At 42.2% G+C, this 24822-nt stretch overlaps 1 protein-coding gene across 1 annotated transcript in view; it reads right to left on the bottom strand.

Moving 5' to 3' along the window:
- Positions 1-24822, bottom strand: part of FBN1 (fibrillin 1) — a 232644-nt gene that overhangs the window by 41578 nt on the left and 166244 nt on the right. Inside the window, exons 32-43 of the mRNA XM_082734843.1 lie at positions 18836-18958; positions 18573-18695; positions 17302-17427; positions 15302-15424; positions 13436-13558; positions 12958-13122; positions 10308-10376; positions 10086-10211; positions 8797-8919; positions 8003-8161; positions 5228-5299; positions 1404-1529 (exon numbers count right to left, since the gene is read on the bottom strand). Coding sequence (XP_082590969.1) covers positions 1404-1529; positions 5228-5299; positions 8003-8161; positions 8797-8919; positions 10086-10211; positions 10308-10376; positions 12958-13122; positions 13436-13558; positions 15302-15424; positions 17302-17427; positions 18573-18695; positions 18836-18958 — 1458 coding nt within the window. The remainder of the gene's footprint in view (positions 1-1403; positions 1530-5227; positions 5300-8002; positions 8162-8796; positions 8920-10085; positions 10212-10307; positions 10377-12957; positions 13123-13435; positions 13559-15301; positions 15425-17301; positions 17428-18572; positions 18696-18835; positions 18959-24822) is intronic.

The raw sequence follows: 24822 nt of genomic DNA, 5'->3' as shown, positions 1-24822 counted from the left end.
CGAACCCCAAAAGTTGGAATGCTTTGTAATCTCCATATCCGCTGACTGTTACCTTGACAGCAAAATGCCTTATGTTGGTATACCTGTGGGTTTTCAACCTCATGTGGATAGTAGGGGCTAGGTTGACTTGGCAGTCAGGGGAAGCCATGCCAATAGGTTTGTGAACTCTAAATGGAAGACAACAAAAGAGGCCCCAGGAAGGTGGCAGACATCCTAGGCATCTATGAAAGGGGGAAGACTGGCTATGAGGAAGACAGCCAATGTTAGATTATCTGCTCATCGGCTGTGGGCTCCTTTCTTTTCTTCTGCATCACGCTTCCTCTCATGCTTCCTCTCCAGACACCTGATCCTTGATGGCCTTCCAAACCACAGGGGCCAGAGCCAAGGCCTGAGATGACTATCTCCTGAGGAAGACTGGGAATGGCTCTCACCCCATTCTCCACCCCCTCCCCTGCCACCACCTGGCAGAGTCAGGGACATGTGCCCATTTGGCCACAGTAACTGAAAGCTTGGTGAAGAGAATTTAACAAGCAAGAGCTGAGGATCATAACTTTACTCATGGTTTGTGAGTCTGCCCCTAGTTTAGGGGAAAAAAAGGTTTTTTTAACATTAAAATGTTGACATATGTGCTCTAACACATGCTCTAAGGCATAAAAACTGTTTCTGACATGAACAAAAACTCCATGAGAGGCCCCAACTTTAAATATTAAATAGACAATTACTCCAGCTATCCGAGACACATGGTATCTTTAATAACCAATAACCAGTCCCTTTTAGTAACTTCTTCCCCACTATCTTCCCCAGATGTAGGAAAAATACGAAGTGCTCTGAGGAATGCACAGAATCACAGTACATGCACATGGCAAGGGGGAGGCGATTCGAAAATGAAAAAAGTACCACTTGCACACATGCCAGCATTCTTCATATAAAATCGAATTTGCTGTTCTTGCCATTTGGAATTCTCTCATGCATTTGGAATATTTGCATTAACCTTGTTTTCACTTGGGAGTAGCACAGGCTCCGTGTGGAAGAGAACACTAATTTTGAGATTCGAGTACAGATGACCGCCCACCACCCATGCTCACTTTCAAGCAATGTGAAACAAAAGCAATCTCTGCGACACACCCAGGAACTCAAGGCTTTCTGCTATCAGCTGGGAAATCTAATACATTGTGCGTGGGGCGGGGCGGGGGGGGGCGGACAGGGCTGGGAAATGCACCTCCTGCTTTTTCCACTGGGAGTTAGGGAATTCTTTTGCATGAAAGAATGATGTTCCACATGCTGCCCTACACTGTTGCTAGAGCTGATGGATTTCTGAAATCCCAGTGTTGTGAACTGGCCACGTTTGTGTGGGCAAGTAGCTTGTCGGTTGGCTCATTTCTGGATATAGTGACATCACTTACCTTCACACACCAACAACTTGTCATTATAGAAGAAGCCCACTGGACATTCACATCTGAAGCTGCCAACCATATTGATACACACTCCATTTTCACAGACCCCTGGGATCTCCCGGCATTCGTCGATATCTGGAAGCAGAGCAGCCACGCGTGAGTGACGTCACGGCGCGTGATCTCTACGCAGGGTAAATGGACGCTGAAAGCTGGCAGCTTCTAACGTCAATGTTTATGTAAGGTCCAAAGCCAAGTAAGAGAAAGTGCATGGGTGTTTGGGTGGAGGAGGTGTGTGTTGGCGTGGTGGCGATGCAAATGGAGGAGGTCAATCAATATAAAATTGAAATCATAAACTGCTTTGCAGACACTCGATCTGAATTTAGTATCTGGATATAGTGTCTGTCTCCTTGGTTTTGTTTCAGAACGTCAGCTTAGTCTAGGTAAGAGCCATCTTGGTACCCACTGGACGCTATGTACCAGATGAGTAGAATAAAGGGACCTTTGAGAGTAAGGGGCCTCTCAGTCCAAAGTGTGCAGGGGTGTTGGGCTAACATAGGAAAGGAGAGCTGGTGAAGCGCAGAGGAACCCATCGCCATAGACAACTGGATCTTTCGAATTCCCCTTCAACACTCCCTTTCTCCTTCACATGGCTTTGAAAAGTGGGTAAGTTAGGTCTGAGATTGTAAGCTGGGCCCATGGTGACTGGGGGGCCAGCATTGAGGAAGGACTATTGCCTTATACTGTGGCTTCCTAAGGCCAGGGGCTGGGGCTGGTTGTGATGTCACTGCTTTACCAGTCCTTAGCATGTCACCTGAGTCCATTAAAATTTGGTATATTAAGAACCAGTATCTGGAAGTTGGGTTGGTGAGCATTAAAGCAGGACCAGAGCAGGCACAACAGCAGAGCCAGGCTACTTTGAAAGCAGGCTGGCCAGCTGGTGAAGTGGCCTTGTGGGCAGGTCTCACCTCCTCACGGTCATGGTGGTCCACTCTCTGCCTGACCTGCTCTCAACTCCCAACCATTCAGTGTCTTCGAGGACAATCATAGAAGGCGTGTTAACAGTGTCTCTCTAGTTGTATACCTGGCCTATTTCTCAGCATTCACTCTGGATTTACTCACTGAATCATCACAACCACTCTAGGAGATGATCTCCAGGTACCGTGACTACCATCACTATGCAGGTGATGGAACTGAGAATAAGACAGCGGATGGAACTTGCCAACGACCACAGAGCTAAGGAGAGACAGAGTCAAGATCTGATACCAGGAGCCTGCTAACAGGCTAGCCTGCCTCCCTCAGGCTTCTTCAGGTCACAGTTTCACAAAACCATAATCAAATCCTGGAGGACCCCTCCACCAAGCCTTGCTGGAGTTTCACAAAGCACTTTGGAAAGCTGGGAGGCAGGGGTACCCTTGGGTGGCTCAGTGGGTTAAACACCTGCCTTCAGCTCAGTTCATGACCCCAGGGTCCTGGGATCGATCCCCACACTGGCCTCCTTGCTCAGCGGGAAGCCTGTTTCTCTCTCTCCCTCGGCATGTTCTGCCTGCAGTTCTTTGTGCTGCTGCTTCTCTCTCTCTCTCTCTCTCTCTCTGACAAATAAATAAATAAACACTTTAAAAAACAACAACAGGAAAGAAGAAGCTGGGAGGGGATGTAAAGCTCCAGTCTTTCCAGTTCACTAAGTATCTGTTACCACGCTGCTGAGATACTTCTGTTGACATACTACAGTCAGGAACCTCTGCAAGATCTGTTTGCCCGAGTCACCGGAAGACGGCCACAGTTGCATGCGGAGCCCACAAGAGCGATCACAGTTTCAGAATAATCATGCTCTAAAGTTAGCCTGCTTTCGGGGAGAAATTTGACAGACCACAGGTTTATTTTAGACCCTTTTCTGAAGGGATTGATTTTGTTTGAAGGCAAACTGATCTCTTTCATGGAAAACACAGCTTGGTGTATATGGTTATTTTGAATATAGGTGATTATGTGTTTGGATTTTTCACACATTTGGCATTCATGTTCTTAAAAGCCTGTGCAAAGGAACGTTGCCACTGCGTGCCATCAGGAAACAAAAAACCAATTCAGATGACATTCTTTTAGCTCAAACATGAAACATTATATTCACCTTCATTTATTTTATATATAAGTGATATATTATCAAGCTTAACTCTAACAGATGGGGTCAAATTTCTAGCCATTGTCAGGCATAAAATAGCAAAAGGATATATTAAAAATTGTATTTTCTTTTCCTGTCTGGATTTCATTTGACCTTCAACTTGGAGAAGTTTATATTTTAAGACAAGATTAACAAACTTGCTATAGTTTTAACCCCATACAGAATGGGCTCTATGTGCCAACAATCTTAAGGCCTTTCAGAAGGAGAGTATAAAGCTCAAATAAAACAAAGCTTCACAGTCATCTAAATATTTTGTCATGGTGGAATTTGGTAACAATAAGTATATTGCTAACTATCACATTTCCAGCTTTCAAGAGCTCGAGGCAAAGCAAGCTGCGAGTCAGGGCTGGATTTGGGTCCCGGCTCTGTTATTAATTAGCTAGGTGACCTCGGCCGAGTCCCTTCCCCTCTCTGGGCCTCTGTCCCCTCAGCTGTAAAGCAATGCATTTGGAACTACATGATGTCTGAGATGTCTCCAGCTTGACTGGAGGACGATATCGATGTTGTTTCGAATCTTTGCCTGCTGCCAACCTTGGAGGGCAGGCCTTGCTGGGGGACACGCCTGGTCTGTTCATGGAGAAATATTACTATTAAAGACCACTTATCTTTGGATCAGGGATTCTAGGGAGATGAAAAGATCTGTTTTTGGGAAGGGGAAAAACAAAGCAGTGAGGGCCAGGTGTTTCATGCCAATGTCATTTAGCAGCTTTTCCTTCCAAACCATGAAGTTTCTTTGGACGTTGACTAGACTGTGGAGCCATATGGATTTGGCACTAGGGGAGCCAGGCTGATTGCTGGACCAGACCCTTGTTTTCTTAAACAAGGTCATTGGAAAGGATGGTGTGGATTTCAGTTTACTCATTAGGAATAAGGTGGAACAAAGAAAGTGGTGATGTTTGCTACCAGACACAATTGCTCGGACTTAAGAGGGGCATCTAAGGATGCATATAAATCACACTGGGGAAAGAGTCCGAGAATGCAATAGCTTTCCATCCACTTTTATGTTATTTGCTTTTAAACCACAAAGGCCTTGCCTCTGCTGGCTGAATGCCGTGCAATACTTCCCAATCTTGCACAAGCATCTCTAGTGTTGTAGTGGTGTCTGCTCCAGTTACCAGATGGGGCCTCTCACTGGAAAGATTTTTTTTTTTTAAATTTCACATCTGAAATTCCCAAAGCAGATGACCTGAGGAGATTCCAGGTGAGATAAAACTGATCCCCAAAAGGGATTTATGTGAACAATCTACACATAAAGATTGGTATGAAAAGTCATATTAAACTCATGTCTCAGACAGAAGGAAAGATTGGGAGTTATAGTCAAATCAAATGTCAACTGGCCCCACTCCCAGAATCTCTCTCCTTGTTGATGCCTAGCGTTGGTTTAACTAAACTTGATTGTAATTTTGTGAAAAGCTTTCCAGCCCCCTGAATCACGAGCCACAAATGTGGCTGCCCATTAGGCGGAGCCACACAGGGGATGTGCACTTCATTTCAAACGAAGAATCAGGGTTTCAGTAAAGCTAAATGGCATGGTTTAACTATTTTTTCCTTCTAAGGAAAAAAAAAAAAAAAAAGCAAACTGAGAAAATATGGGTGTGTATTTCCGTTCTTAAACACAAAGGCAAAACCAGAAAATTCCAACAGTGGCACCATGACTCACCAACAGGTAACCCAGTGTAGATGTCAATGACGAAGCCCGGCCTTTGACTTCCGCAAAGCGTAGCAAATTCATCTGCAAAGATGAAGCAAAGATGGGGAGGGAGGAGCAAGAATGAGGGTCAGCGAAGAGCCACGACTGCGCTGAAAGAACTTACTTCGTAAACGTCTTCAAAATTATTTCTGTATTTTGAAGAATTTAAAATAAGAAAAAAATCTGAAAGTTCCCCCAGATGTTGTAACCTTGCCCTTAAGGCAAACACTGAATGAAAAGTGAGCTCATGTTGACGTATTACTAACGAAGAAGCGGAGGTCTCCACATCACTGCCCACGCATTCGTATGAGCTTGCCTGTAGGAATTTGGGTTTCTAGAAGAATGTTGTTCAGCTCTGAACCAAGGGACTGGCAAGAGTGCCTCTTTCCATTCGCATTAAGGGATCTAGGATTTGAGGAATGCTTACAAAAGCCATTTCCTCAGTAGATCGGGGGAGACCACAGCAAATCTAGCCAAGTTCTTGACATCAGGTCTATTAATGACTAATTCAGTTCAAACAACCAACTTATGTCACTACTTCAATTTAGGGAGCTGGATTTCATTCGGTGCGGCTCTCTTGTTCTTACTCACTCCCTCCCCCGACCCTCTATCTTCCTCGCATGTGCCCGAATAATTCATCAAAGTTGATAATAAGGGACAAATGAAGTATCATCTGCAGTCCCTTTTAACTTTGAGGTCCTGTAATTCCAGATCCTGACTGTAACTGACAGAACGTGGCTTCAAACTAACCTCAAGGTGGCCATTGCCTTGTTGGTCAAATCCACTGAAAATTATAAAAAGTTTCTGGAAGCATTTTAATCAAAATGAAGTATGTTCTTCCCATAGTGCTTTATTTCTTCGATATCCGAGTACCTGATACTAACAAGTATAGTGCCAGCTGATACTGGTCGTCCAGACAGATTTCAGGAACTCCCCAAATGTGTGCAGACTATATAACTAATGAAAATCCATGACTAGATTTGGCCAAGACTCAACACAAAGAAGAAATCTTGCATTTTATATTTAGAATACTTCAGTTCTTAAAAATCAGGTATTTCTAAAAGTAAATGATAGTCCTTATTTGGGGTTTCCAAGGCAGCCTGTGGGAGAACAGTGATCCATTAAGGTTTTTTAAAAATACAAAAAACTTTTATTTCTCTTTGTAAAATCGAATTTAAAAATTTTTGTGTGTGTTTTCTAACAGAACACTTTGTGAAAACAATACATGCAATAATAAATGCATTTTTTGATCTAATTAAAAAATATATAGATACAGAAACATAGAGTTTTATATGTAAATACACATCCCAGGTATATGTAACCTCCATCTTTTGGGCTGATAGGTATGTGTAATCAAAAGATTTGAAGACCATTGGTCAAAAGCAGGGGTTAGCAATTTTTTTTCCTAAAGAGCTAAAGAGTAACTATTTTAGGCTTTGTAGGCTGTGGAGCCTCTGTTAAAATTGTTCAACTATTCTATGAAAGCAGCTATAGAAAATAAGTAAGCGGATTGGGATGGCTGGGATCTAGTATAATTTCATTTAGAGACACAGAAATTTGAAGTTCATGTGCTTTTCAGGTCATGACCTGCTATTCTTTGGTATTTTCCAACCATTTTTGAAAATGTAAAAACCATGTTTAGCTTTTGGGCCATACGAAAATTGGTGGTGGGCTGGATTTGGTCCATGAGCTGTAGTTTGCCAACCCCTGGTCTAGAGACATCCTGCAGACTGGAGATAACTCTTGGTAATTCTAAGTGGTGATGATTACATTATTTCTGGAGTAAACAACCGATGAACTGGTGTATTTCCCTAAAAAAGAATATTCTGTCCTATGCATTGTCCGAGAGCACCAGACAAGAGATTTAATGTCTTCCAGATCACTGTGGGGAGTGGAGTAGGTATTACAGGATGTTCTGATCACACCTGCCTCACAGTTCCTTCACTCTAAATGGTAATGTCATCATTTACCTGCTGATGTAAGAACCATGCGCCAATGCACTTCATTACTCCAAGGACATGGGTTAGGCTTTTTTTTTTTTTTAAATAAATAGCATCATAGAGATTTTTCTCTGTGAGGATATACGAAAAAAGTTCTCTCAAGAAGGGTTGTGCTTTTGCATGGTGTTAGGTTTGCTTTATAGTCATTGAGACTCTTAAACTTGATTATCGCTCCCTTTTTATATGAGCTGCTAGGAAGTTTGGAGCCAAACTTATTGCTCATCTTTGGCAAGTGTGTAGAAATTCCCAGCTCGGAGTTTTGCATATTAGCCTCGCTCCTTGCTCCAAGTTTCTTACCCTTGTTTGCCATTTGCCTTAGGCCTTCTTATTTTACATTGAAATCTTTGTGGGTTGCCTTAAATTCCTTTTGGAACAAGACCAGTTATAAATAAGTAAGAATAATAGGAATATGGCTCACCTATCTGTCCTATTGCTCTGCCTAATGTTTCCAGTCTTTTGGCTACAGTGTGAACACCATAACAAAAACAGTGTTTATAGTTTTATGATATGCTGAGTCTGTAAGTCTGGTGAATGAACTAGGGTACGCGTTAGAAAGTGTGTTCTGTGACTCAATTTTCAGCCAGAAGGACTAGAATCAACTGTGAATTTAAACAATTGCCTTTGTGAGCAAATTTCTGCTTAGGAAGATCAACAGTGAACCCTTTTCTTCCTTTGCAGAGACTAATTTCCCCAGCAGTCCCTGGGTAATTTATCAACCTATGTTTTTGGCGATGGTGCAACTCACCTGTGCTTGGGATGGGACACTGCTCACAGGGCTTATTCCAGGCCCGGCCAATGTTGTACGAACAACAGCACATCTTCTTGGTCATATTGAACAAAAGTTCTCCGTCACAGGTCTGGTTGTCAGCATAATAGTTTCTGTAGCACAGACTTCTTCTCATATCTAGAGGGAAGCCGTTGGTGATGTCTCGGGGAGAGCATGACAGATTTCTAAGGGGATGCTCAGGGAGTGCCCTTCTTTTGGATTTGAACTGAAACTCGACTTTGATGAGAGCCGGGACAGCCTGCCCTTACACAATTTTCTATCCACATATGCTGCTGTAAGAAAGGGGACTTTGAGAAACGTATTCCCTGGCATTTTGTGCCACAGAACGAAGTCATTATGGAGCTGCAGAATTAATAAACTTTACACGATTCTCCACCCAGTCTCTTAGTAACAATTCTCCACTGCTATTTGGCAACAATTTTCTCATTTCCGACTCATGATGTTTTAATACTGTAGGTCAGTGCTGTAAATATAATTGTATAAAGATACACCCAAAGTCAAACAAAAGAAGTACTATGAAACTGTTGTTTGGGATTTTCCAACATTACATTTTAAAGAAAACTCCCCAACCACCCACACAAGGTGGGGGAAAAAGGCCAAGCTTATGGTTTACAAGGGAGGAGGCTCTGTTGCAAAGACAGTGAAAGGGTGGCAGGCAGCACTGGGTCGATGAGTAAAGTAACACTAAAGACCAACTGCTGGACTTGCAGATGAGGACCCGACCAGCATGAGTCAGGAAAGCCTGGACTCACCCATGCAATTGTTCCCCCCATTCACTTGCATGTAGTCTGGAGGGCAGATGCAGGTGTAGTTGCCGACAGTGTTGTAACATGTTCCTGGACCACAAATTCCAGGGGTTTCACATTCATTCACATCTGGAATCCAAAGAGAAAGTGGCATGTGAATATGAAAACGTCACTCTCTGCAAGGGCCCGAGACTCAGTGTCCCTGTAAATGCTGACAATGGTCGAGAAAATCCACAGGGGCACTTGGAAATCTGGATAAGAAAAAAAGATGCTTAATTCATCAGTGTCCATCTATGCTCAGTGTGTGTGTTTTTAAGAAAGGAGGTTCCAGAAAAAGATATGAGTTCCTAATAAATAAGTAACATTTATTTTACTGTAACATCCTCAAAGGCATGCAGAGATAGAAATGTGGACAAATTATAATTCTCAACTGTCCTTCAGAAAGACCGCTAATACTTCGTATGTTCTCAAAATCAGTGGAAGGATATGTACACCCTGAAGTCATCAACCACGGGCTTCATGAGTCTGCATGGATAAGGTGGTACGGAAGGAGACGTTTCACACCCCTGTCCAAACATAGGAGTTGATTCTAGCATTTGTTAATTCCAGGGGTCTTAGAGCTATGTCATATACATTGTGGTACTCAGCTAATACCCAGCGAGGTTGTCACTTATCAAGGTCACCTAGTAAGACTTTTGGAGAGCCAGAGGAATATTTCTCCTCCAGGATACAAGGATGTATCTTCCCTAACTAGTCGTGTGACTCTTGCATATAGATGAAAACCATCGCTTCTACCCTGGTCTATGGTCCAAGCACTCTGAAAGCCAAAAGTGGTCAGTGGTCTCCATCTTCCCAATACAGGAGTTATCACTTCCATCCTAAAACCAAAGAGGCTGCCTTTTTAAGGGAAGCTCATTTTGGCGCATTCATACAGATGATAAATCGTGAAGAACAGGAAGAAGAGGAACTCAGAACCTCCCAGAATATACAAGTCACTGAAATGAGTCCTGTGCTACTCTAACAGAAATGGCTTTTCTAAAGTGGCCAGAAAACTGCAGCCATAAGGGAGACTATAGCCCAAGATAATAAAACTCCAATTTTCTTTCTTAGAAAAAGAGGAAGATTTGGGATGTACTGGAAATGACAGTACATCGGTAACAATACAAGCTGCCCCATGTGCAGCTGGCTGTGTTCATGTTTAGACCATTGTGCTATACTGTTAAATTCTTAATTTTTCTGGTGATTCTATGCTGGTTTTGGGGTCTCAAGCTGGAAGAACTCCTCCTCCTCCTTACCATCACACACTCGGGTATCTTCGTTCAGGTAGTAACCGGTTGGACAGCGGCACTGGAAACTGCCAAACGTGTTGATACACTTCCCACCTTGGCACAGCCCGGGGAGCTCCTGGCACTCGTCGATGTCTACCACAACGAAAACAATGGCATTTCTTCAGCATTGTCAATAACCCCGAGGAAGTTCAAAAAGTGCGTACTTTAAGGTCAAGGATACAGAATTACCTTCCAATATAACTGTGATAGGATTGGGCCGAAAACCTTCTCCTCCAGGACAAAGAATTTTGTACTCAGCTATTGAAACAAAAAATCGAAGTGAGTTCTACTGAAAAGAAATAAAATAAAATAAAATGGAAAAAAAAAGTGAGTTCTTTTGAACCAAAAATTTCTAGAAATAGTGTTCTTAAGAGAAAGACTGACATATCCACCTGAAAATATTCTCTTTCAGTAATCTTTAACAGTGACCCCACCCGTCTTAAGCAAGTCAACAACTTTGTATATACATATTATTTTCAAATGGCTCTTACCATGTGTGCCAAATAAGTGTTAGCCCAGTGTCTCTAGACTTTGGACCCTCCACCTACTCTCCTGGCCTCATGGTCTTGGGAACTATCTTATTCCCTATCGCTGTCACTATTTCTTTGTACAGATTTTCTTCTCCTTTTTATTTTCTAACAAACGCCTCCATTTTTTATATTTTGTTCAGCCTTACTTCTTCTGCAGAGCTGTAATTCCTTCCTTATTAATATATTTTTTTAAAGATTTTATTTATTTGACAGAGAGATCACAAGTAGGCAGAGAGGCAGGCAGAGAGAGGGAGGAGGAAGCAGGCTCCCCACTGAGCAGAGAGCCCGATTCGGGGCTTGGTCCCAGGACCCTGGGATCAGGACCTGAGCCGAAGGCAGACGCTTAACCGATTGAGCCACCCAGGAATCCCTCCTGTCCCACTTCTCTCTTTAATGCCTAGAGATCTTTCTTGCCCCTCTGTTTCTACTGACGGCAGGACTGATTTCTGGTTTCCTAAACCAACTTTCGACAGCGTCCTTTGCTTCCCTCCCGTGAATTCTGTCATTCAAGTATTTCATGCAAAAACATTTATTTCAGTGCCATGCACCAGCAGTGTAATACATACAGGTACATGTGAATAAGAATGAACTAATCTGCTGTGTCTTCCTGGTGAGCTTCGATAAGAATCAGCTCTTTCAAAATCATCAAGGTCTTTCCAAATCTGATCATCCCTCTCCTGGCTTTCTGAAATGTTATGAGTGTATGCCTAAACATATACATGTATGTATTCCAGTTCTAGTTCTGACCCAGTTTGGGGTAGTGTAGACCTCTACCGTTTTGCCAATCACTATTAATCTATAGAGCTGACTCTCCTACTTAAACATCTTGGCTTGCTTCTTTCAACATCAATGAAATTAGTTATCCCCCTCTTTCCTTTGTTCCTTCCTCCTCTTCCCGCAAACACCCACTCTTTTTAAGTCTTCTCTTTCAGGTCACACCCTCCCTTCAAGGACAATTTAAAAACACCCAAGTCATCACTATCTCTGCCATTGACAACTGGCTTGCCTTTCTTAAGAGAGGAGAGAAGGAGGTATCTGCTAAGAAAGTATTCATCCCTGTGCTGAGTGCTTGACATGAATGACTTCTTTTAATCCTATAAGGCATGACAGGAATGAGGAAACTCAATCTTGCTAAGTGTAACTGACCCACAGTGACATGGGTGGCAAGTGAGAGAGTCCTAACTGGCACCAGGAGTGCTCCTTTTCCTGCTCATGGCACTGTGCCTGTGCTTTCTTCCCTTCTTGAGATGTACACTGAATTATAGCTTTTCTGTCTGGATCATATCTTGCTAGACTGTACACTTCTGGAGTACAGAATCCAGTCTAATTCATCTTTGCACACCCAAAGTATACACTCAAGGCACTCAACAGACAATTTTAGAACAAGTGAATAAGTGACCGTTCAGCAAGGAAAGAATCCATACCTATCCCAATATATACTATTAGCAGCACCACTGACCTTTGCCTAAGAAGCTGTATTTGAGTCTAACTCCTAAAACAAAGCCCACTTTGAAACACGAGAAGCCTTTTATATTTTTAGAAGACTTACTTATGTCCATAAAATCACATTCTGAAGCTTTCCTTCAAGTCCTATCACAAGAGTAGAAATAGTCTTCCCTTTCATATTTATTTGACTAATTGCTTCTCTTTCACCCAGGGACACTCTGGTCTGTCCTAGAGCTTTTGAAAACTAACTAATCACGTCTTGACGACAGGAGAGATCAGTCAATGTATTTCTTGGACGTTAAGCAATATTCTCTAAGTAACCTAGCCTGGAAAATCTTTAAAATAATGCTATGTGGCTTTTCACTCAGAAAGAAGTGAAGTGTGGCCCGCCCCACCTGACCTTTTAGTACAAGCCAACTGGGGACATTTCTGACACCCAGATCGGGAGTGGGGTCCCTCAACAGGGCTGAGAGTTTTGATCTTCTTTCCCTGACCAAACAGGAGAGACTGGTAGCAGCTCGCTCTCTCTGTGGTTTCTAGCCTGTGGATCTAGAATGGACAGGTGGCCTGAGCAGGACTAATAATAATTTGTGGAGCATAAGGAAACATGGGGGACATGGAGAGATGGAGAGGAGAAGGGAGTTGGGGGATATCAGAGGCGAGACAAACCATGAAAGACTATGGACTCTGAGAAACAAACTAAGGGTTTTGGAGGGGAGGGGAGTGGAGGGCATGTATTGCATGGAGCACTGGGTGTGGTGCATAAACAATGAATTCTGGAACACGGAAAAGAAACTTTTTAAAAAAGGGGAAAAAAAGAAAGTAAAAATGAACAAACAAAAAGCAGGAGGATGTACACTTACAGGTGTTCACAGCAGGGCACAGCTCACACGGAGTACCCCAGGCTTTCCCCAAAGAACAGCAGCAGGAAGCCTTGGAGACACCAACTCCAATTTCATTGCTACAGGCTGTATCTCCGTTGTCTCCTCGAGGCCGAATATCCAGATAGCAATTCCCAGAGCGGGTATCTATTTACCATATACAGACAAAAGAGTGTCAGGAAGATTCCGTCTAGGTGAGGACTGAAACTTCAAATCCATCTCAGAAACTGTTTAAAAACTGTTTAAAAACCAGAATTTAGTTTTACTAGGAAACTAAAAGGTGCCCAAACACATATACTGGGACTCTGACCTATAGAAAAAAATAACTGAGAGTATAAACCAGATTTAGGAAAGTTGAAATTTTTACATTATTACTTTTGAAGAAAAAAATTGAGTGTGGAATGTTTAAGGCTGCTTTAAAAATAAAAGTATCCTTCTCTAAGAAGTTTTAAGAGCTTACCAACACAGCCAACTCGAGTCGGGTTTAGCTCAAAGTCGGGGGGACAGTCACAGGTATAGCTGCCTGGGGTGTTGACACAGTTCCCGCTGATGCACGTGGTTGGGTCCAGACACTCGTTAACGTCTAAAACCAAACAGCGAGGGGCACAATTATCAGCCAATGTGGGGGCAGACATCACCATAAAACGGTAGCACTGGGTCTGGGGCTCCCCACAAGAATTTTAAGAGTTACTAGTTATAATTACACCTAGAAATACAGTCTTCCACTTCTGAAATAAAACCCCTCAGGAAGGAAATATGTCATCATCTTTGGTCTTTTTCCCCTGGAACACATTTAGCATTCAAATCTGTCATCAGGAGAAAATAGAACTTTGGAACTAGGAAAAATATTCCAGTCAAGGTAACTGAAAGCAAAACACTACTGTGACCTCGGTCAACCAAAAATTCAGACACAGGTTTTAAGAAAATATATTTAATATGTGTGGCTTGTTATTTCATCAAATTAGAGCAAGATGTCCCCGGGAACCCTGAGGAACGGGCAACTTCTGCCGCTTCCCCAACTGGGCAAGCTCGCCTTGGGGCCGCTGAGTACGAGTGTAGATGCATGCACAAGGCTTAGCATGTCCCTTCAAGCCTGCTAAGAGTCACTCTCCCATCCCTGATGCTGTGTGGACTACTTCCCTTTCAGTTTCTATTCCAAAAATATGTGCAGAATTCCATATTTAGGACATGGGTTTTGGCACACTGCACTCTGTGTAATCCTTTTGTCTGTTTGGAACACTCATGAAACATTCAAGAACAGGCAAGCTGACTCAGAGAGAGGAGGATGGGGAATGAGGGGGATACCTTCTCCTTGGGCTTCCCTCTCACCCTGCCTTGGACCTGGTAACCCTCCTGCAGGTTCCACTGCAGACAATGCATTTGTTCAGACTGCCTGTGAACTTGCAGGCACAGGGCAGACTAACGGGAAAGGAGGGCAGGCAGAATGAAGCTGATGGTAATCTGGTGGCGCCGAGGAAGGAGTATGGGCTGTGGAGAAGCAACTTCCTCAGGTATGTTGGATGTCCAGCGCGGTGTCATAACAGTTTTCAGAAAAAGCAGAAGAAGAATGCCTGGGGAGGAGTACCCTGGTCCAAATTTATTTCAGGGAGGGGGTCGTGATAGTGGTGGTGGTCATCATAGTCTACAGAGCCACTGAATGATAGCTTGTTTAGGTAGCTGGAAAAAAAAAAAAACCCACCTTTTCTCCCCTGAAATCCTGGGCCTCTCCAGAAAGAGAATTGCAAATGTCTTGCAAAGTCTTAACTCAGTGCCTAAGTGAACCAAGTGATGTTCTACCGAGGGCCTATAGCTTTTCTCATTTTTTTCCTTATGCTCCCTGAGAATTCCTTGCTCCACAAGAAAACAATCTTTATGCTAGAAACGGGTAGGCGAGTTCTCTGTATCACATTCCCTGGTGACCAGAGAAAGGCCAGGGTGGCAAGGGGTGGGAGTTACAGTGGAGAAGTGCAAGGAGAAAAACTCATAATCCCAGCACAGTGCATGCCTTTCAAAAGGAAACTCTACGCAAATGTGCCTAAGGAGAAAAGGAATAGCTGGGAAGCCTAACAGCCAGTGCACCCCTGGAACCTTCTTCTGTGGCCATGAGCTCAACCAAGACTACAGAGCTTGCTCCTTCAGCTGCCTGCTGCTCTTCCCGCTGCATCCTTATGTGTAACCATTTCCCAGGAATTTATTCTGGGATTTCTTTTGCCTTCTCCACGCTTTCCTTTTGTGACTGAGCAATCCTGCGAGGTCCCAGGGAGGCCCCAACAGCCAGGTCTCCAGGACAGTTGGGAGCAGATTCTGACGTGAACAGATGTCTTACCTGTGCAATTCCCACCACTTCTGTCCAGTTCGTAGCCAATCTCGCACTCACAACGGAACAGGCCGGGAAGGTTATGGCAAGTTCCAAAGACACAGATGTTCGGAAGGGAGCACTCATCAATATCTTGGGGAGGGATGCAAAGGGGGAGAAAGGAAATTTACTTATTTTTTTGCTAAAGGAACTGCCTAATGTCATCATCCGATGCTATTAAGAAAACGAAGGTTATCTGACTTCAATCTAGGTGCTTCTTCTGTAGCTAAATCAGCTACCGTGGAAGTGAAGCCTCTTAGGTGAGAACTTACTTTTTTTCAGCCCCCAGTACATGCCAAGCAGTAAGCTAAGCATCACAGATGTACAGTTTCTGCTGTTCCGCAAGGGCTCATGTCCCTTTTGTGAAGTAAGAGTCCCAAAGATTACTTTAGACCCAGTTCTTTGGTTGTTCTTATCTACAAGTCACTGTTCTTATCGTGGGTTTAATTTCTACAAACCACAAAGGCTCTGTGGTAGCGTTTATAATCAGTTTTATAATCCTCTGGATCCCTAGAGCTACTTTGGGTGCTTCCTATTGTGGATGGAGACCTAGAAACTGCAGAAGCCTCTTTCAGGTCCTGGTCTCCCCCTCACGCTAACCTCCTGCTTAGCTAATGGACATGTAGCCACAAGCACAGCCTCAAGACTGGCTTTAAATAGCCATAATCCCTGTGCCGGCAATGATTTATATTAAGAACAAACAAACAAACACAGCCTTCCCTTATAGCACAGGGAGAAGCAAAACTTTGACTGTGACTATTTATGTTACCAGAGGTGGCAGAGACCCTGTTTTGGTTGGATGTTCAGAGTAACAAGAGTAAACAAGGCATTAGGCACATGGTCAAGAGCATAATCTGGTTTCTTGCCTCAGAGGAATTTTATATATCAAACTCTGCAGAGTTAATATAAACTGTTTAAAGAACACCTAATGGTTCTGTAACAAAGAAAAGTATTTACAGAGAACTCTATGAGAGAATGAGTATGCATGTCCTAGCGAAAGCTAATGTCCTATTAACCAGCAACAGTTATTAGTTAAGATATTAATCAGGGTCTTGTTTAAACTTCTACTGTCAATGGTTATCATTTGTTTATTTCTACTGAAATCTTTTTAGTTCACTGTAGACGCGCTAATTCTTCTCTGGAGGGATAATGTACTTAGACTTGACAAGTGTGGGGAAAGAAAAGAACCTTGTGCTTCCTAGTGGGAGCCATCCTGAGCCAACAGACTCCTAGGGTTCCTCTTGTCCGACTAACACCTCTGGAAGACAGAGTCTTGAGCTAAGAGACAGCATGACATACAACATTATCCCTAGGGGCCCCCTACCGAATGGATTTGCAAATGACTCTTCCATGTTCACATATAGTAGATACTTAGAGACCATGTGAGATATACCCAGTACATTATTCTACATATGGAGAAGATTATCTGCTCTGTTATTATTTTAAAGCTTTTATTTCTAGAAACCAAACCATAGCAGAGATTAAAAACATATTTAAAGAGAATCCTTCAACAGGACATGATTCGGGGTCTGGTACTTGGAGCTCCTTCCCCTAGTGTTGGGGACAAACAGGTTGCACTGAGCTGACCATGCTCAGTTAGCCTCTCTCTCCTATGACCAACGGGTGTACTCATGCAGACCATCTGGCCAAGGTTGGGTATGCAGCTTTGTGGCCAGAAAGCTGAGATTTTTCTCTGCACGAAGAGAAATGGTCCAGCTGGAGACCCAATACCTCCACAGACTGAACGGACCACCTCAGATCTGAAGCCAAAACATATGTCAGTAGGTAACTAAGTAACTAAGTAAATAAATAAATAATAAAGAAGTAAGTAAATAAATATTATATATAATATATATCAGTATATAATAATAAATTAACATATAATATATAATATATATTTATCAGAAATGTTCAAATAACCTAAGCTTGTCAGGCCCTGCAAGGGCCCTCGCAACTTCCCCGTCAGTTACCTTCACAAGCTTTCCCGTCCGCACTGGGCACAAAGCCCATGTCACATTCACAGCGGTATCCTCCAGGGGCATTCAGGCACTGGCCATTGCCACACAGATTCAGGTTCTCCGAGCACTCATCAAGATCTACAGTCAGAAAGACACATAAGTTACTCTTCCCCAGTTAGGAGCTTTCCGGTTCCCCACGTCTTTCTTTCTTTCTTTCTTTTTAAATCATTGTCAACTTCCTGAGTGTAGTGAGATCTCATCATAGTTTCTATTTGACACCTTTAAACCCATTCTTTCCCCTTCTTTGAATGTTAGTATTGACTAATCCATGAATATGGGGCTCAGATTCAGAATCCTGAATGCTGAATTATCCCTAATGATGTAAAATGAAGAATACGTCCAATGCATCATTCAAATTAAGGCTTTCGTGAGCAGGGTCGTGCACAGAAGGACACATCCATGACAGGAAATAATGTGCCGTGATTTGTGTCCATTTCTCAGGTTTCAGACTTGGCTCGGATGGGCAGCAAAAGACCTAGAACATCAACTACAGAGGAGGCCAAACATTCCTGTCTGCTAGATCTCTCCTGAGCTTTGCTAATAACCACAGGCACTAAATATCAAACACATGAACCATATATGCCCAATACATAAAACTCTGAATATTTTCTAACGAGTAATGGGAGGTTTATGACAACAAAAATTCACTGGGTTGAACAAACAATTTCAAATACAATAAAAATTTTCAGCGAGTTGAAAAAGTTCCAGGTATATTAACTGACTGAGCCTTAGTCTGCTTTATGTTTAAATGGAGTCTTGTGAGGGAAGTTCTCAGGATACATTAATGCTTCAAGTCATGTGAAACAGACCTCAATATCTTATGTTCTAGAACGTCTGAATTCCTGTTCCTCACATAGCTTTCTACAGCAAGCTCACCCTTGGGTTTGGTACAGAAAACAAGTCAACAGTGGAAAATAGGCACAAATATATAAAGGCTAAGGATTATAAATAGAAGTGTGATTTTATTTTATTTTTTTTAAGTAAGGACATCATTGCATACAGTGATACACATACCAACTATATAACTGACTACATTTAACTTTGAGGTCTCTCTAATTGACCTGGCTCCAAACTTCCATTCCATGGGGAGGTAGTTTCAAATAACCAATCATCTCTGTTCAAAGTTGACTATAATGGACCAGAAGAATCGACAGTCCGAAAGACAGAGGAACACCTGGCTTTTCTGGTTGCCATCTACGCAGTTGCTTCCAGCACGAGCCTACCTGTACAAGTGAAACCATCACCCGTGTATCCATCTTTGCAGAGGCAGCGATAGGAGCCCATGGTGTTCTTGCAATCTGCATGTTGGCTGCACATGTGTGTTCCATTGGAGCATTCATCCAGATCTTATGAAAAAAAGTCACACCATATGAACAAAAAGCATCACATTTAGAGTCAGTAGCATAGACATTTTTTCTGTACAGAATTAATATTTTCAGGTTTATAATCTACACAGTTCCTGAGAAGCATCTATTTTTCAACTCACCGGTGCACTTAATGCCATCTCCAATCCATCCCGGGCTGCAGCTACACTTGAAGCTTCCTGCCGTGTTAGTACATACCGCATGTCTGTCGCAGTTGTGAGCTCCAATCTCACACTCGTTGATGTCTGGAAAAATCACCCGGGGTTTAAAAAAGTTTAGCACAGATGCCTTTTTGGTCTTTTAAGTAACTTAGCAAGAGCAACTAGCAACTTCAAAAGTTGACTCACTTTCACACTTTCCATAGTATAATAGAGATTGGTTTGGTGCCTACTTATACGACTCTACATATATTGAACAGCTTCAAATTTTAATTTATAAATAAAGGACAATACGACGCTACTTGCTACTATTAATTCTAAATATCTCTCATTACTTTAATGTAAGCATCCAGTCCCTGCAAAACAAAATGGACCTCTTTCTAGTTGAAGACCTTAAAAAGTGATCTGCCTAATGTTCCATGGCATTAAAACACGTGGTTTTCTATTCCCAGTATTTTTATTAAGTCAACTACAGAGTAATGGTGCACATTGTTATCATATCTCATGCAAAGGAACACAATATTACTGGCATACTAGGAAACTTTTTCACTCATACGTCATGTATTAAATATATTTTATTCTTCAATGGACATATATTATTTAATTATGCTATATTTTTAAAGAAGTTTTACTTTAGGCATTGCTAATTCAAACATTTGCAGGGAATTTTCCTTCAGGCAGTGAGTGAACCATCTTTCCTCTAGCTTCTTAGTGTTCTAGCATGTTGGAGACCCAAGGCGCCTTGTATATTTCATGTAAAACTCAAATCAATCCAATGGATATTTTTCTGTAAAAGGAGCCAGATTAAGGTCGTATTACTGTCAAAAAGAGAAAACAGGCCTAAAATGGAGTTGCTTGTGTTAAGCCCTGTATCAGCAAACCACGGCTTAATACCTAACTTAATTGGAACAAAACTTTTAACTTGTCAATCTGGAGTTACCTGTTCAGCACTGAGAGGTAATCTACCCGATAGACCTCTTCTGTCCCCATAGGAAGGTGACCTTGCCTGAAACAATCTCCTCTTTCCTTGTTTCTCTGGCCCCTTCTACCAGAAAAACTTTCCACTTTGTTCAGCTCCTTGGAGCTCCTTTGTATTCACCAGATGGGAAGGTGCTGGGTGCATAAGTCACGGAATAAAGCCAATAAGATCTTCAAATTTTACTCAGTTCAATTTCATTTTTTTTTTAAGATTTTATTTATTTATTTGACAGAGAGAAATCACAAGTAGATGGAGAGGCAGGCAGAGAGAAGAGAGAGGGAAGCAGGCTCCCTGCTGAGCAGAGAGCCCGATGTGGGACTCGATCCCAGGACCCTGAGATCATGACCTGAGCCGAAGGCAGCGGCTTAACCCACTGAGCCACCCAGGCGCCCCAGTTCAATTTCATTTTTAATACTACTAAAAGACTTCAAATTTTTGAAAGTTCTCCATTCTCCAAAATTCCATTTCCAAATTTAGCTAAGACAGATTATATACTATAAAAAGTGCTATAAAATATAAAGTGAAATGCTTTGTTTTCTGTGATATTGTGGCTTATAATAAGAAATAAACATTCGGGGGCACCTGGGTGGCTCAGTGGGTTAAGCCTCCGCCTTCTGCTCAGATCACGATCTCAGCGTCCTGGGATTGAGACCCGCATCAGGCTCTCTGCTCTTCAAGGAGCCTGCTTCCCCCCCACCCCGCCCCATCTGCCTCTCTCCCTCATTGTGACCTCTCTCTCTGCCAAATGAATAAACAAAATCTTTAAAAAAAAAAAAAAAAAAGAAAAAAGAAATAAACTTTTTCCTCCCTGATTCTGGTACAAAGCTCCTAAAACCCTTGGAATTACCTAAGTGATGAGAACATAAAGATGTCCTCTTATAATATTGATGAGGTAAATTTTGGACTTCACTTCAGGATGGGGTTTGTTGCCCGAAGAATGAACCATGTGATTCAAGGGCTAGAACTTTCAGTTCCACTCCACCGACCTCCATCAGAGAGAGGATAGGGGTTGAATTAATAGCCAAAACCAATGATTTGATCAATCACGCCTATGTAATTAAGCTTCCATAAAACCCAGAAAGATAGGTTCAGAGAGCTTCTGGATTGGTGAACATAGAGAGATTCACATAGAATGGCTTGCTCAGAGAGGGCCTCGAAGCTCCACACTCCTGTCCCATGCCTTGCCCTGTGCATCCTTTCCCTCCCCTGTACTGTTCCCAAGTTGTATCCTTTTATAATAAACTGGTAATCTAATAAGGAAACTAGTTTCCTGGGCTCTGTGATAGGATAGAGGGTTGGTGGGAACCTCTAATTTATAGGATTAACAGCCAGTCACTCAAAAGCCCAGATAACAACCTGGGCTTGTGATTGGCTTCTGAAATAAAGACAGTTTTGTGTAAACGAGTCCTTGACCAGTGAAATTTTTTACTATCTCTGAGTAGATATTGTCATAGGAATTGAGTTGAATTTTAAGACACTCTGTTGATCAGAATTGAAATTGGTCCAGAATCCTTATTCCCCAAAATGAATCCATAATAAAAGACAGGTACTTCACTGTATAACAACTTTTTCATCAACTAAGAACTCGTAAGCCTGGATACTATGACTCTATATGGAAACCAACGTCTAACACAAAACTTAGGTCAAGAAGGATAGTTTTGGCATGTGAAATGTTGCAAGAATTTTCAGTGATCCTTTGAAAAGTGGCATGAAAAAAAAAAAACGGGCAAGCAACTTGTGTTTACCCTTTTGTTTACTTAAGAAGCCCAATTAAATGATTTGAAAGTGTTTGGAAACACGCTGTTTGCCATGTGTTCCATCTGAAGCCCTGAAATGGTCCTGGCATCTTTGGCTTCTTCATAACTTCTAGAGCAAACACAAAATAAAATAATGGTATCTTTCCTACAAAAATACTTCATAACATCACTAACAATCGTAAAATGAAAACATGCTTGGAAGAAAGTTCTTGCAATTACGACATATTGTATGGGTGAATTTTAATGTAGCCTTGGCAACCACGTGCATCTACTGAGTTATTAAAACAGGTCAAGGGAGGCACATACCAGGCGGCTTTAGACTTGTGACTGGAAGCTTTAACCAACTGAATAATTGAGCACGGCACATTCCAAGGAAATAAGGAGAAAGGCCAGCCCAGGGATAACAGTTGTAAGTATGCTAGGGAATTCAAGAAAGTAAGCCTGACCTCACGGGCTCCCAAGCGGGACCATCAACACTTCTTTCTTCCTCAGGTAATCACTCCCCTCAGAGTTAAGGACCACTTTTGCAGAGTCCTGTCTTCATTTCCCTCCTTTATTTGTCCTGATCTCTGAGTTGGGTAGAAACGATGAGCTTCCATTGCCTAAGTATTGAAGCTTCTTAATGTTATAAAAGTCAAGGAATTTTCTAAGTGGAAAAAACTCACAATTTGACTTTCTTAATTGTCAGTTACTCTGAGGAGGATACCGTGGTCCCCAAGAACATGGGGACTTTCAAGGGACCCAAGACCAGTAAGTGGCAGAACTCATTTCTGAGTCTGTTAGAGCATTTCCCTGTCCGCTGCTTGGCTCTCTTTCCTTTGGGCCACAGCAGCTGAATCTTGCTGATTTCTTCAATCACATAAGGACTTTATTCTAAATCTCAGTTTCTGGAGTTTTCAAAACCTTGTGAGCATTAACAGACTTACAGAAATTTTCTCTAATCTTTTCTACTAAGTACAATTTTCAGAGATGTTCATAGCCTGTCCATCTAGTAATTCTGTAATCTTTTTCTTTCCAACTTTCTAAGGACCCAAGGTACCCTGATTTTCATATGCCCTTGATACCTTCCATACGTAATCTTGCAATTAAGGTAACGGCCATTTCTTTTAAAAGGAGTCTCCCTCCCTTTTTACTTTTTTTTTTTAAAGATTTTATTTATTTATTTGATAGAGAGAGATCACAAGTAGACAGAGAGGCAGGCAGAGAGAGAGAGAGAGGGGAAGCAGGCTCCCTGCTGAGCAGAGAGCCCGATGCGGGGCTCGATCCCAGAACACTGGGATCATGACCCCAGCCAAAAGCAGAGGTTTTAACCCACTGAGCCACCCAGGCGCCCCTCCCTCCCTTTTTAAATCAGTAATATGCTCATATAAATTTCTAACTCAAGAAAATACATGTAGTTTTACTGCAATGTTTTCAAGGTGAAAAGAAATTTGTAAGAAGCCATGTATCGTAGGCTTTAGGATACTAGGAGATGATACTCAGGAGCCAATATTCAACTCTCCATTTTATGAATATTTGTTTAAGCATTATCTCAATGACTTACTCTCGGTATGTAACAAGTGAATTAGAAAAAGTTGGTCATAAGGTGTAAAGGCATCCTTGAGCAAAAGCTCCTCGCGTGTGTGTATATGTGCATGCATACTATTGCCGACTATTATTTATTAATTATTTCCATGCAGCTTTGGGCCTAAGACTGTACTTCATTATAAAAGCAAACAGAAGGAGAAACTGAGCCATAAGGGAAACAAGCAAACAAAATGCTGTATTCAAACGTTTACTCCTCAACAGTGTGAAGGAAACATAGCACATGTTTGCCAAGAACATCTCTTTTGGTACAAATGTTCTCTTTCCCCCACAAGTTTGCTCCAGACAGAAAATTCTTTTTTTAAGATTAAGAATAAGCCCAAGCCAAGAAAAGCAAGGAAATTCAAATTTAGGGCTGACACAGCAACCTCCTTAACCCCACCAAAGTTCCCTCACAAAGACTCAAAGGTCCAACTCGAGTGGCTGTCTTGACAGGCAAGGGTGTGGTCCGAGCAGACCCCAGGCTCAGGTTCTGGGTGTGTCTCCCTGACACTCAAGTAAGGGCTTCTTCTCTGAGCCTCTCTGGCCTCCTCTGACAGTCATACAAGGAGAAGCAGCATCAAACCCACACACCTGCCCTCCTGTCACTGGGCTCCAGTCACAGCAGAGCTGACACACTGTGAGACCTCCTTAATTGGGCATTGGGGAAGAGGACAGTAGAATAAATGGAAAGGCCAAACACGAAGGCTTGGGTTTCTCAATATGGATCGAAATTTGAGCCAAAACTATTTAACTGAACACCCACGGAGTTTTCACAGGCTGACAGCCAGTAGAGGACAATTCACAGTGATAAGAAGCTGGAAGGAAATGGGCACAAATTCTCCCTGAGTCCTGATGGTTTTGAAGTATGTGATTCTCCATCATGGACTAAGACCTATGAGTAACATTTCTCATGTGAAAAAAAGCAGAGAGTTTGCAAAATGGAATTACCCAGATACATGGCTATTTTAACCGAAACAGTTCTGATTTTAATGGCATGCTTGCTTACTAACTGACTGAGCGAGCACATGGTGGCTGAGGGGGAGGGTAGGTTCTTACAAATTCGTTTGTGAAAGCGGGGACCCACCAAAGATGGCACCTAGCAGCAACCTGGCTCTCTTTCCTCCAGTCTATTGTCTAATTACGATGCCATAGAATGAGCAGCAGAAGCCTTGCATGTGGGCCACAGAAAAACTGTAATCCAGCCCCCTTAAGCTAAGGACAGAAGAGCCGTGTTCTAGATTTTAAGCAAAGGTCCATTGTCCCTCCATTAAATCAAATGTTCTTCTCAGCAATACCCACGATTTGAATAAAGCTTAAGGAGAAAACAGAAACCCTTAACATCTGTGTGGGATGGGAATGTAAGTCAGTGGGTGGATTCTGAGCACTGCTAAAGTGATTGGGAGAAAAAAACATGTTTATTTGTTAAAATGGAAACAATCAGTAATGACAAGGGAGCTGAAATATTTAGACAAAGCTGTAATGGAACCCAGAGGACATTTTTTGAGTTCTCATGAAAAAAAGTTCTTCCCTATGAAATAGCATACATATTTTTGTAATTCATTTACAGGGTACTCAAATATATATACATATATATGTATATATACATACATGGACACACATATTATAAATATATACATCATATGTCTGTA

This window comes from Mustela nivalis, assembly GCF_964662115.1.
Source record: "Mustela nivalis genome assembly, chromosome: 6".
In the NCBI taxonomy this organism is placed as follows: domain Eukaryota; kingdom Metazoa; phylum Chordata; class Mammalia; order Carnivora; family Mustelidae; genus Mustela; species Mustela nivalis.
This window is presented reverse-complemented; position numbering and strand designations above follow the sequence as displayed.